This window comes from Saimiri boliviensis, chromosome 10 (genome assembly GCF_048565385.1).
Source record: "Saimiri boliviensis isolate mSaiBol1 chromosome 10, mSaiBol1.pri, whole genome shotgun sequence".
Lineage (NCBI taxonomy): Eukaryota > Metazoa > Chordata > Mammalia > Primates > Cebidae > Saimiri > Saimiri boliviensis.
The window spans coordinates 63,368,805-63,383,353 of NC_133458.1; the positions used below are offsets into that span (position 1 = coordinate 63,368,805).

General features: G+C 36.4%; 1 protein-coding gene across 13 annotated transcripts in view; it reads right to left on the reverse strand.

Annotated features, from left to right (window-relative positions):
* Window positions 1-14,549, reverse strand: part of ELAPOR2 (endosome-lysosome associated apoptosis and autophagy regulator family member 2) — a 376,613-nt gene that overhangs the window by 253,301 nt on the left and 108,763 nt on the right. For all 13 annotated transcript variants that reach the window (XR_012512086.1, XR_012512085.1, XR_012512091.1 and 10 more), the window contains 4 exons: window positions 12,886-12,972; window positions 10,472-10,577; window positions 9,207-9,359; window positions 8,518-8,606 (listed from right to left, as the gene is read on the reverse strand). Coding sequence is in view for 5 of the 13 variants with exons in the window: in XM_074379345.1 (XP_074235446.1) it covers window positions 8,518-8,606; window positions 9,207-9,359; window positions 10,472-10,577; window positions 12,886-12,972 (435 nt within the window). In the remaining 8 variants the exon portion in view is untranslated. The remainder of the gene's footprint in view (window positions 1-8,517; window positions 8,607-9,206; window positions 9,360-10,471; window positions 10,578-12,885; window positions 12,973-14,549) is intronic.

Sequence of the window (14,549 nt, forward strand, 5' to 3'; positions counted from 1 at the left end):
CTTTTTAATGACAGCTTTGCTGCTTTTTTTTTTTCCCATGTGTTTACCTCCTTCCCCTCTGATATGGTTTGGATTCCTGTCCCACCCAAGTCTCATGTTGAATTGTAATCCCTGATGTTGGAGGTAAGGCCTGGTGGGAGGTGGTTAGATCATGGGGGCAGATTTCCCCCTTGTTGTTCTTGTAATAGTGAGTTCTCATGAGATCTGATTCAAAAGTGTGTGGCACCTCCCCCTTCTGTCTCTTCCTTCTGCTCTGGCCAATTAATACGTGCCTGCTTCACCTCCTACCTAAGTTTCCTGAGGTCTCCTCGGCCATGCTTCCTGTATAGCCTGTAGAATCACTAGGCACTAACCAATTAAATGTCTTTTCTTTATAAGTTATCTGGTCTCAGGTACTTCTGTATAGCAGTGTGAGAACAGACTATATACCCCCTTTCTAAGTACTTAACAGCTTTGACTATCTTCTGCCTTTATATGGAAGACACCAAGGACATTTAACATTTTACTGGCAGTTCAGGGCTTTAAGCAAGAAAATGTTCTAAAATTAAATTGTGTTGACTATAATAAACACAGTAAATTATACTCATTTTATGAATGAATAATATGATAACTGTATCTCAATAAAGCTGCTTTTAAAAAAAGATTGTTAAAAACTGACAATTAGAAAAATTTTATTTTAAACAAATTCAGAAACCCCTAGCCTCTGAGGAATGCCATGTTCTCCTATCTTCCTAATTAAGAAACACAAGCTCTAAGTATATTTGACTTGCTTAAAACCTGGGAAAGGTTTTAAGAAAGTCAGATCTAAAAACTGAATCACTTTATACCCTATTTTTAATATCCTCTACACCTTTGTCCTGCTATATAATTCAGAAGTACTGTGTTACACACATTGAGCATTTGGAATAATTTGTAACACTGAAGATCATTAAAAGGCAAACAGAATGCAAGACAATCAAATATCAAGCCACTAGCAAATTCTCTGTAATCCAGAGTTTGCCTCTTCAGAATTGAAGAAGTTGTAGAGTCTAATGTCTCCTTCTAAGAAGGCTCCCTTTTAAAACATCCTTCCTACCAGGCACTCTTTGAGACTCAGCAGAAAGTTCCCTATTTGAAAAACATTGTATTCCAGAATTGGGCAGCTCTGTTTGTAAGAACATCACTACATCCCACTGGAATTTACCTTCTCTAAGTTCACCTGATTAGCCAAAAATTTACCTTATGGAATAACACAGAAAAGCATATTTCTTCCTTTAGAAAATTTCTCTTTACATACTTAAAATACCTTATTAAGGCAATTCTTACTGAGTAACTACTATGCATAGGACAAAGTACTATGGAAGGTTTAAGTATTAATAAGGCAAACTGCTCTGAAAAAGGTTATAGCATAAAAGTGATAAGACAGGTTCACAGCTACTATAAAGTTAAAAATAAAATACATGAAGGGGATACAAAGCACTAGATTTGGAAACAGACTATTTGAGTTAGAATTCTAGACCTAACACAAGCTATGACTAGCTATGACCATAGGGAAGTTACTTAAACTCATTAAGCCTCAGTTTTCTTATCTGAAAAATGGGTACAGGAATGTCTAAATTACATAGATGTTGAAAGAAATTAGAGGCAATGTTTGAATATGTATACACATATATATATGTGCACTCACACATGCACATATGAAGAGAGAGTATGTTCACAAACATGTAGATGATAGCTGCTTGAGGTATTAACATTACTGTTACTGTTACTATAATTACTGTCTCACCATCACCCTCTCCAAGAGAAACGCAAAATGCCAGGAGTTCCCAAAGGAAAGAGATCAAATCTCTGTATGACAAGTAGGAAACATTACAAAGAGGATCATGATTTTTCCATCCTGTGCCATCTTTCTTTCTGCCTGAAAAAATATTTCCAATATTTTAATCATACTTCATACAAAATATCCTGGGCTCTGGCATCTAGATTCTTCCCCTTTTGTCAAAATTTTCTCAAGCCTTATGCCAGAAATGGAACACAGCACTCAAAATGTGATAATCACTCATTCATTTACTAATTCTCACTAATGCAACAGATGTTTCACTACCTTCCATGTGCTAGGTACTATACTAGGCTTAGAGATATGTATTTTTTAATGAATAAGAACAAGTCTCTGTCTACAAGAAGCTGAGAATCTGGTGAGGGAAACTATCAAGTATTTGCAATAAAGCGATCTTTTCATCTACAATCACCATGTAAATATTAAGAAGGATGTGCAAATTTCCATGGAAATTCTCAGTATATCAAGACAATCTTGCCAGACCTGTTTATGGTATTTAAAAGTATATGTTTTCTATGAACCTGTGCAAAATCATTCTCTTTTTATTCTGGCAACTGTAACTATCCTTTTCTCTTTGGGAACTGATTTGTGCGATGCTGAAAGGAACTGGGAATTACACAGTTTGGCCTCCCCAGCCACAGGAATTTGCAGGTGAACTAAGACATCCAAACAGAGTATCCAACACTTCTGGAGAGAATGATTGGTTTGTTATGGGCTCATGATTCAAGCAAAGCCAATCAGAGTCTTTTCTGAAGCTTTGGTTGGTGTCGTAGTATCAACAGCTGTGAGGATAACAGTGGCTTGTTGGAAATGACAGTGAGCATCTTGCAACACGGGAAAGAGCTTGCCTGAGAAGGAAATCAAATTGAGCCAAGAATATTAGCATTACACAGCAAGAGAAGGTCTTAAAATAATTTGCTCTATATTGACTTCCCAGTAAATGAGTCAACAGGCTCCTGCTTCCTCCCCTCTCCCTTCCTCAACTTTACACTGGTTTTGAATCAGGGCTGCCATCCAATTTCTGAAACGCACTTTTTTAAATTCATTACTAGAGAGTGTATAATCATCCCCAAGCACATCCCCAATGTTTTCCATTGAAAGGAAACATGTGAATCATGTCCCACAATGGGGGGCGGGGTTGGTGGCATTGAGGGGTGGACAAGCAACCCACAGTTTACTCTTCCTGGGTGCAATATAAACAAAATCTTAAGTCTTTTCTGTTTGCTAACTCCCAAACAAAAATAACCTTCTCTCTACTCCCTTTTGTAGTGGATATCAGACAACCTTTGTAGATATGATAAACAAATTAGAAACTTGCTGTTTTTTAATCATAAACAGCTGAACTGAAAATTATTCATTGTATTTGTATGGGGGAAGGATTTTCCCCACTTTAAATAGTTGTTGCATTTTTTATTTGGTGAGCTAGGTCTTTTAAAGCTTGGATTTCCCTGGAAATATTCTTTGCAAGTAATTATTTTCTCTCTTCTCAACGCTTTTATATCTGAGAGTTTCTTTCACATAAATATATTTTGATTTTACTAATTTGAGCTCATTGTTCAAGCACACTGGAGTCTTTCTGAATCTTAATTTTATCATTCTTCTCATTATTGGTTCACAAATTGATATATATATATTCTTAATATCTTTATGAAGTTAACGATTTTTAAGTAAAATCTTGAAAATAACTCACCTGACATATTCTTCTTCGTATGAGTTACAATATGTATAAATGATTTGCTATATTTATATTCCTATGGCAAATATACAATACTATACTCCAAGTTAGTATTCATTTATCAAATCAAACATTTTTATATGATTCAATTAATCATATAGCCACTTAACCATATCATTTAGTCCACAATTCTTTATCTTATCCATAAGAAGATCATGAGATGCTGCGTCACATATCCTGCTAACATTAAAACACATCTTCTCTTGATTAACTCATGCCCAGTGTCATTGTTACCTGGTGTAATGCCTGTATAACATGGCTGAATTTCCACCCTGCCCTAACTGTGCTTATCTTTGAGAAACAGGATGCCTGTGATAAAAAGTTCCCTTTGTAACCAAACCAGCTGAGACTGGTTAGAACCAAGATAGACAACCAAATGACCTAAATGGATCTCAGGTTTCATGATAATCTCATAATTTTATTTCCATACTAAGTGACACTCCCACAAGTGCCCTGACGATGGCCAAAAGAAGCCATAAAAGAACAAAAAGGAAGGCAGCACTCCCATTCCAGGAAGTTTACTGCCCATTTCTGGAAAATACATGAATATTCCTCCCCTTGCTGTTCATATCCAACCCCTTCATTAGAGATATCCTGTATTTTAACCTCCTCACCCCTCACTAATGGAGAAGTTGATTTGTGAGTCACGCTCCCACTTCTCAATCCCATGACCCTCAAATAAAGTCTGCATTGCTTGACATTCAGTTTCAGTTTCATGTATTTGCTTCATGGCACTGAACAGGGAAAGACCCCATCTCCTAGGGGACTAGGTTTGTTGGTATAATAACTGATCGATATTCTTTTGAGTTCTAACCTCAATCACTGAATCTGTATATGTGCTTCTGTGCACCTATATGAGTTTATCTCATTTTATGTAAGAAGTGGGCACTAAGCAATTTTTTTAAACAAAGCATATATAAAAATTTCAACTAACTACTTAAGATAATTTTGTAGTGAATGCTTACTGAGAAGTGAATATTCTTTAATTTATCTATGTTATACATCTCTGTTTTGCATATACTAAGCTTTCATTCAAGTAAGCCACATTTATGAAACCTCGTTTATTTAACCAGAGGGAATAATGTCATTTACAAATGTGTGTCTCCTTGAGACTTTCATAACCTAACCATGGGCCAAAAACACCAAGTAATTCTCCACATTTCCTTACTTCTCTGCATCTATATAGGACCTTACATAACTTCATATGAAGCAGGTCCCATAAATACTTGGTGAAAGAATGCCTTACAGTATATATTAGAGGATTTAAATCCTTGTATCTCTTCACCAAATTCAACCTGGTTTTTGTGTTTAAAATGGCTCTTTAAAACCCCCATTTAATTCAGTGTTGCCAAATCCAATAGATATTTTTCAGCCCTCACCTAGGTTGATTATTCAGGAACATCAGCCTTCTTAACCACGCCAACTTCAACAAATACTCTATGATAGTATTTGTTTCTTCCACTTCTCCAGCCATTTTCCTCAGGCACCATCCCTGTTCACCTCTCCTAGCATTAGCTTAGTTCTAAGCTCAGTCGATGATCTCTCCCTGCAAACTCTATCCAACCTCAAGGCTTTAATTGCCAGCTATTTGCTATAATTCTCAGATTCACACAACTAGCCCAGATACTCTACTGAGCTCCAGACTGATGTACATAACAGCCCTTCCAACATCTCTTGCCCCAGTTCACAACATGGTCAAAACTGTACTCATGCACATTTCTTCCTTGCCTCCAGACCTTCTCTCTAACCAAACAGTACCTCTACTAACCCACCTTTAAATCTTTCCCTCCACCTCCATCTTATCAACCATCACATTTTGTGAACTTTACTTCCTATTTCTCTAACCCATACTCTCATGTCTATTCCCTTTGCCATCGTTCATTTCCTTCTTCTCTCACCTGGAGAGGAGCATTATGAGACTTCTAAGTGTTCATTCATATTCTCTCTGGTCCCCTTCTAATCTTGTTTATAAAACACTGCCAAGGGCATCTATATAAAGTATGAATCTAATCACGTTGCATCACTCTGATAACAAAAACCTTACAGTGATTTCTAAATGCTCTTAGGATATGGACAAAATTTTTAATATGACGCTATGAAACCATGCCTGTTCTAGCATCAGTTTAAGTCATTAGTTGCATCTAAAGCAAACCCTTGCCCATATACCTATACTCTACTCACACATCCTTTTAGTTCTTCAAATACACCATGCTCCCTCCCATGTCAGGTCTTCATCATCCCACTCCCTCTATCAAAAATGCTTTCCTTCCATGCCTTGCCCAGGTTTTAATACAGGTCTGAGGCCTTCCAAGACTGGGTAAGAACCTCCCAAAATTCAAATTTCTCTGCAGCAGCATTAATCCAAATTGGAAATACTAATTCATTTTCTTTGATTGACTGTTTACCTCTTCCTCTAGAGTCTAGACCAGTGGTTCTCTAAGTGCTGAGATCCTGGACCAGCAGAATCAGAATTACCTGGGACCTTCCTGGGAATGCAAATTTTCAGGCCTTCCTCTAGACCTACTAAATTAGAAAATCTGTACAGGTCTTTCCAGGTGAGACTGATGAGCACTAATGTTTGACAGCCACTGCTCTACATCTATGGATACATTTCATCCTTCTTCTATCCTTAGTCCTGCCTTCCTCACCCGGTGCTCTGTAAATAACCAGTGCTCAGTAAAGATTTACTAAAAGTATGAATGAGCAAGCCATTCTACATCTTTCATGTTTATAAGAGTCTCTTAATTAGGACTAGAATAATTTTGATTACCAATTAAAATTTTCCTGAAAAACTTCCCCTACAGGCAGAAAGAAATCTAAGCAATCTATTTTAAACTAAGATTCAAAATAAATACAGAAAACTTGTAACACTCCTATGTCATATCGATGGTAATGTTTGTAATCTATATGCCTCAATAACTGATTTCCTTGTCAATCAACTTGATATCTCCATGTAGGGCAAAATAAGATCAATGAGAACATAACAGGACAGAAAGAACCAAAACAGTCATTGAACAACCTGAGAAACATTATTAAACCATTGGCAAATCACCAGAATGTATTTATTTAAAGAGACAGGGTCTTGTTACACTACCCAGGCTGGAGTACAGTGGCTATTCACAGGTGCCATCATAGCACACTGCAGCCTCAAATTCCTGGCCTCAAGCAATCCTCATGCCTCAGCCTCCTAAGTAGCTGAGACTACAGGTACATGTCATGTCACCCTGCTAAAATGCCAATTTAAAAGATGAAACCAGAACAAATGAAAATACTACCCCAAAAAAATCTCAAATTCACATGTGCAATCTAAACTTCTTCATTATATATTATTTCACTAAGTCCCAATTGCCCTATTTCCGAAGCCAGAAACATTTATCTTGAAATGTCTTAAGTCACATAAAAAAAAAAATCACTGAGTTTATAACGTGCTACCACACTGTTTTCTTCTATACCAAGAACATGTTCAAATTTCAGTCAGCCACAACAGAAAAACATAATTTGTGTGTAGATGTATACACAGCATGCCTGTGCATATACCCATGTACATATATGTGTTTATGCATTTGTGTATATTCTGCATATTATACACTTAATGTATGGTCTTACATCATTAGGCCCAGGTCAAACAGATTTTGTCACACTACTTACTGCCATTATACTCATGGATGTAATTAACATAATAAAAATACAGCTTTTGTATATTTTCATTGTAGATAAGACAAGATCCTATGGTACATTAGATCCCATTCCTTTAAGCCTCAGTAATGTTGAACTATTACATAAAATAAATTAAATTTACTTTTGCCTTACTTATTAATAAGGCAAGTTCAGCTAAGAAAAATTTACCTAAACAAACATAATCCAAATTTCTTTTCAATTCACCTTACTGGTACCTCTCTACATATATATTTTTTAAAAATAACCCTTACTTGGCATTCTGATAGGACTATCAGGACCTTATTTACAACTCCTTGCCAGTTAACAGCTGTTAGTTTGAGTTGCTGAAAGTAATAGTTGTACTTCTAATCTCTGCAATTTGCCACTAATTTAAACTAGAATGTACTTGCTGTTAAGCATTCAAAATAATATTCCTTAAAAAAAACTTAAGGACCTAAGGTAAGATTATATAAATACAACAATCTAGATTAGAGATGCAAAAATAAAAGAAGAAAGTAATAAATTACCTGACATCTATATGTTCCTTCCAAAGTAAGTCAAGAAAATAAATGTCATTATTTCAACGATGCAAACATAAAGAAGCAACGCTCCATAGCAGCCACTTTGATCTGTTTCCCCTCACTGACACAGGCTGGTTATAGGCTAATTCTTTAATCAAGAGGACAGCAGGTCAACTGCAGAGCTCATGTGTGCATTTTTCCTCTTGGCTATGTGCCGTTTATATGGCACTTACTTTGCATTTTCTCAATGCAACTACACGGTAATCTGCCATAAGGGAATAGCCCACGGCTGCATAGTTTTTATTGACAAAACCTACTGAGTAACCAAATAATTAAAGAGAAGTTATAAGAACTTTCCATCCTGTGAGTCACACTACACATTTTAAGGCTGTGCTCTTTCTCATACTATTACTTCTGGAAAAAAATACGACTGTTAAAAATGGCAGTGATTTACAGAGTACTATGTGCCAGGCACTGGGCTAGAAACTTTACATTAAACATCCCGAATGTTCTCACAGTAGCTTTATAAAGCAGGTGCCAATATCATCCCTATTATATAAATTAAAAAATTGAGGCCTAGACACATCAAATAAGTTGCTCACAGGACTTAATGGTATATTTGAAATTCAAAGCCAGGAAGGCAGACATCAAAACCTAAACTCTTAAATTTCCTCTTTACACTTACATATGTATGTCATAAATCTATCTCATGAACAAATTAGAGTCTGCTCTAATTGGAAAGAGGGTTGCATAAATATGGGATGGAGTTGATGCAACACTGCTGGTACCTTTCCTTCTTCATCACATGGAGTATGGATCTGGAAATAGTCTTTTGTGGTACAGGGAGGGCGCTCCATACACTCACTGGATCCCTCCTCTGCAACATTAAAAAAAAAAAAAAGCGTTTCAGAAATGGGTCAATTTCTTTGTAACTCTAAGAAAAGGCAAAAAGAAAACCAGAAAAAGCAAACTAAAAAGTACAAATAAACTTGCCAGGGCAATTTATGTAGAACTACCTAGGTCTAAAGAAAATAAACGCCTACATTTTTATTTTCCCTAGAGCAGTAAGTATTTCTATGATACACATGGAGTAATATATCACCAGTTTTTCCCAAAAGACATTAGATTTCTTCCATTTTCATTGTACACTGGAAATTTGGAACAAATTAAAAGTTTCTACATATGTCTCTACACCAACAAATCACGTAAAATATAAAAATTTTTGGAATAGTATAAACATATCCACAGCAGTTACCTGTGGGGTGTGGAATAGAAAAACACATCATAGACCTACAAAGGGGAAAGTCATGCAGAAAGGGATAAGATGTCATATTTTATCCATTCAATATCAATTCACTTCAGCATTTGGTGTTGGCCACCACTGCTGTCATACTTTATGGGTGACTTCTGGATTATAAATGTACACTTGACCAACATACATTTAGAAAGAAAAAAGCAGAATATAAACTAGTTCTACCTGAAAACTGAGAGTCCTCTTTACACCTTATGCATTCTTTGGCTCCTTTCTCAGAATAGGTGTTTCTGGGACACACCTGGCAGTTGAATGAACCTGGTTTGTTGCTGAATGTGCCTGGCTTGCAAGGAAAACATTCTGATGTGTACGCCACCCCTGTGTGTTAATGAAAAACAGAGCATGGGACGGAGGACACAATACCAACAAGCAAATCAGCACCTAATCCTGCTTCTACCCAGAGTGAGAAAGAACCATTAACAGTAATATTTACAGGCAATTATTTTAACATATATATGTCAGCACTAAATTTTGGAAACAGCTGCTTTGTAGTGTTGAAGCTCAGCCCAAATCCTTTATCTTATTCATCCAGCACTAAGAAAGCATTTACTGTGTGCAAGGAACTGCACAATAAAGTCATCAAACAAATAAATAGATGAAGATTTGATAGAGGTATAATAATTGCATTAACTGAGCTGTCAAAGACAACTATACTAACTCAAAAATGAGATAAACCCTAAGGTTTCCACCGATTCTATAGGCCTATAATTATCTGATCCTTATGGTAGCCTGTTCCCTTTTTCTCCACTGCTTATTAAATCACAGGTAAGACCTAGGAATGGCTTGCCTCCTCCTCTGGTTTGTAATTCTAGCCTTTGCCAGCAGATATCCTTATGACTAACAAGTTAACACACTGTTCACAGGAACAGCCCACTTTGAACATATTAAAATGTAAGCCAAAGTTTAATAAAGGAGAATCACTGCTTTAATTAAAAATATCTCTAATTGTGAATCAACCATGACAGGGTTTATCGGCTACTCTCCTGGGCCAGAAATTGCCCAGTTGGCCCAGAGAAGCATGAAAGGTTTAGGGAAGAGTCCGGTCAAGGTGTTTACTGTTCTTTTTATGGATACAGCAGTGACCAGGTCATCAGTTCCCTGTGTAGCTCAATGTCAGGCATAATAGACTTTATTCGAACGAATAACAGGGTCTTAATACAGAAACGTCTCTTTTGTTTAGAGACACATAAAACTGTCATGTTTACTTCTTTATGCAATGATTAAATAATTTAGTTCAAGCGTTCAAGAAGAAAAGAACATAACATTCGATTTCTTGGGAGTACAAGTAGGGTCTCCAGACCTATATGATTACATAACATATTAATTTCTGTCCTATAAATCATTGAGCCAGCCAAACCAAAACTTTAATAAATATTTTAACAACTATAAGATGTGATTGGTGACTACTAAAACAGACTGCTGTGAAGTACCTTCAATTGTGATATTTTTTACCAGCACAGGCTTGACTGCTTTAGAACCCATCAGGATGCCTGTAGTTCTCCAGTAGAGTATGTTTGTGCCTGATTTCAGCATTACCTATAAAGAGAAACATAAAGGCACTCAGGTCAGATAAGCCATGCCATTTCCCACTCTGAAAAGCTACTCCCTTACATACTTTTTCAATGTATATAATAAGACACCATTAATTTAAAACCCACAGATTTAAGTCCACTGTTAATCCAGACCTAAGCTCTGCTGAAGTTTGTACTTTCTTAAAAGAAAAAAAAATGTAGTTTGCCAATCGACAAAAATATATTAAATAGGAATAAGGAAGAAGAAATCTTCAAGTTTAAACAGACAGATAAAATGGTTCTCAACTGTATGTATGAGGTCTTGATGTATATTTAAAAGGAATCCATTTTAGAGAGTGAAAGTCCCTCAGCCCACTTGTATATTTATAGGTTGCCACTATTCATAAGATCTTCGAGCTCTCAAAACAAAAGGCAACGGAATGAGTTTTTTCTTATAAAGAATATTTAATAAAAATATTGCAACAGTAACAAGAAAAAATAGGACTGTTCTTATGGGATAATCTGATTTAACTCTCTTACTCTAGAACATTAATAATACTATATCTAGTACTGGTTTCCTTTGCTACTGGAATATTTACCTAATTATAAAATCTAATTTTCTTATAAACTTCATGTTCATACAGGTAAGTGACCTAATTTTAAGAATTCCTTGCCTTCTTATTTACCTTCCTTGTCCTTTTTTTTTTTTTCTAATTTTGGCTCACTGCAACCTCTGTCTCCCAGGTTCAAGCAATTCTCCTGCCTCAGCCTCCCAAGTAGCTGGGATTACAGGCATGAGCCACCATGCCTGGCTACCCTCCTTATTCTTCTATTCAGTCTCTGGCTGGACAAATACAAGCTGTAAAAAATTATAATCCACCCAACTATTTTACCCTGCTGGATATTCACTGAAGTAGTACATTAAGTAAAAGTAGTGCATTAAGCTCTTTCCCTTGTATTAAGTCTTTTTAAGTAAAGAAAGCGTATTTGTTTTTAAGGGTTATTTGTACCTTCAAAGCCCAGCTGACTGGGTGTTAAAGTATATGGATCTTAAATGTTATTAATATTATTCTCAGGTATACAGGTTTCTAGAAATATTCTGAAAGGGTACACTGTATTAAGCACCCAAGGATGAAACACCTGCTATAACCACAAAGGCAAGGATTGATGGTCACTTATTGAAATAAAGCTTGATCTACATTGTAGGCACCATGTTAAGCCCTTCCCACATATCTTCTGATTTAGTCATGCAAGCTTGTTCCCATTTTGCAAATGAAAACATCAGTCACAAAGAGATTAAGCAAATTACCTAAAGAAACACAACTATAAACCAGAGTTAGATATGAAATCCATGTCTCACTCCAAGGAGACAGTGCCTGAAATAATAAAAGATTCAGTGAATCATTACCTGATAATTGCCTTCAAGCATTTAAGGAGCTGTCCTGTGAGGAAGCAGGCAGTTGCTTCACTTCAAGGAACCAGAGAAGGTAGAATTTTAATCAATGTGTGTCAAATAGGGAGGAAGCAGGTTGAGGCTCCAAATATAGATAAATTTTGCGATAAATGAGCTGTCTAACAAATGAAGACAGCACAGTATCCAACAAAACAAGCTTGAATATCACTTGCTGGGCACATTGCAGAGAGATAAAAGGAATTCACAGATCCTTTCAATGACAAGAGCTGCTAATTCTATCACATATGACAGACAGATTTCTAAACTTAGATACTCAAGTGTTTTGTATGTTTATTTGAACAGCCTTCTTTCTCGTGGATGCCCCTTTGAAAGGGAGGAAAATTAGAGTATGATGGGAAAGGGAAGAAAAAGGAACCTAAGGAGAAAGAAAAAGGCAGGTAGAAAACCCTGAAAACTGGAACCTCAGTCCATGAAACTAGGGGTAATTTTTTTCCCTAACCAGAAATCATCTGAATTAATAGTCAAATTTGATTTTTTTTTCCTTAAAATACACTTTTTTTTTTTTTTTTGAGACAGAGTTTCACTCTTGTTACCCAGGCTGGAGTGCGATGGCGCGATCTCGGCTCACCGCAACCTCCGCCTCCTGGGTTCAGGCAATTCTCCTGCCTCAGCCTCCTGAGTAGCTGGGATCACAGGCACGCGCCACCATGTCCAGCTAATTTTTGCATTTTTTTAGTAGAGACGGGGTTTCACCATGTTGACCAGGATGGTCTCGATCTCTTGACCTCATGATCCACCCACCTCGGCCTCCCAAAGTGCTGGGATTACAGGCTTGAGCCACCGCGCCCGGCCACTTTTTTTTTAAGTTAGGAAAGGAAGAGGAAGTTGGGAAAGAAGAAGGAAATACAAAGAGACTTACAGAATGAGAGCCCCATTCTCCACTGTCTGTAAGTTTCACCCACTTGTCAGTGGTGGTGTCCATCTCCTGGCACTGATCATTTTGAATCTGTGGATTAAACACAAGGGCCCTAGTTAAGTGTCTTGAATAATGGCTTTAATTAAATTCTGTACCCAGCACAGACTGCAAGAACCTCTTTCAATACATTCTAAACAATGGCCATGAGTAATTCTCAATAAGGAAACATACCAAGACCTCTGGAGCCTAAGTGACAACTGCATATGACTGAGTGGTTCTAAGTAAACTATCCTCATTATTATAACAAAAAGCCTAGCTCATTAGAGAGAGGAATGTGGGAGAAGAGTTAACACTGATGATGCACAGAAAGGAGACAAAGTATAAAATAACCACCCAACGTGTCCAAACTTTTTAATAGCATGCATCCACCATGCAGGCCCAATAGTATAAAAATAAACAAAGTTTGTCTTTATAATATTTGCAGCAACAAAATTTTAAATTAAAAACAAATAAAGTCCAGTTAATTTTCCATTCCCTAGGACTTAATCCAAATGCAAAGGCAAGTGGCTAGGGCCAAAGTTAAAATCCCAAATTTTTATTTGGGGGTAAATGGTAATTATTTGCCATGTCCATTCAAATGACTACAGGTATCTTTAACACCAAACACCTTAAGCTTTCCAGGCAATTCTTACAAAATGTCAAGGGGCTGGGACACTACATTTCCAGGTCTACACTGAATATAGACACATCAAAAAGTTAGGCCATCTTTCTAATATTGCAAAATAGCAACAGAGTCGAGTTAAAACAGTATCTCATCACCTATATCCCCACCAAAAGAAATGGCTCTTTTTCTCATCTCTAAATCATTTTGCTTCTTCATTTATCCTCCAGACCAACTTACAAACATCAAAATGTTCTCCTTAAGAGTTATTCCCTAAAGACTTATTAACTAGAAAACAGACCCTATTGCCATCCAAATACCAGAGGCTATCGGCTACTGAGGGTACTTACTTTGATTGAATTTAAGTGTCATATTCATAAGCATAATGACCATTTTAATGTAAGTGTTAAGCTACATAAAAGAAGATATAGACCCTGTATATACATTTAATGGTCAATGTGTAGATAAGCTGAAAGCATTTTTTATCACTGAAAGCAGATGTCATACGTTATCATGACATTCTACTGGCATTCTGGAGTCCTGTAAAACCTAGGTCTAATCACTTAGTCTCTCTAGGCTTTAGTTCCATCGTTATTAAAACAACAACAACAAAAAAAAAAAAAAAAAAAAAAAAAACAGAAGGGCTGAATGAAAGGTCCATGGAGTTCTAAAATTATATATTTTGTTGCTGTAAATTATGCAATGCCCATTTGCACAACTCTCAGAGAACAGCATCTTTCAATCTTCAAACACTTCCTTTCCATTAAACATGAGTATGATGACCATGAAGTGCTGACCTTATGAGTCAATACATTGCAACCTCTAAAGCTGAAACATTAATAGAGGAAAGAACATGAATTTGCCATCCCTTTTCAGATTATAACCAGAACAAAGCCATCACTAAAAGGAAGTAATGAAACTTTATGCCTTAAGGGTACCTTTATTGACATCTCTGAAAGAACTTATTGAGCAATACAAATCTAAACACTTATTCTAACAATTAGAT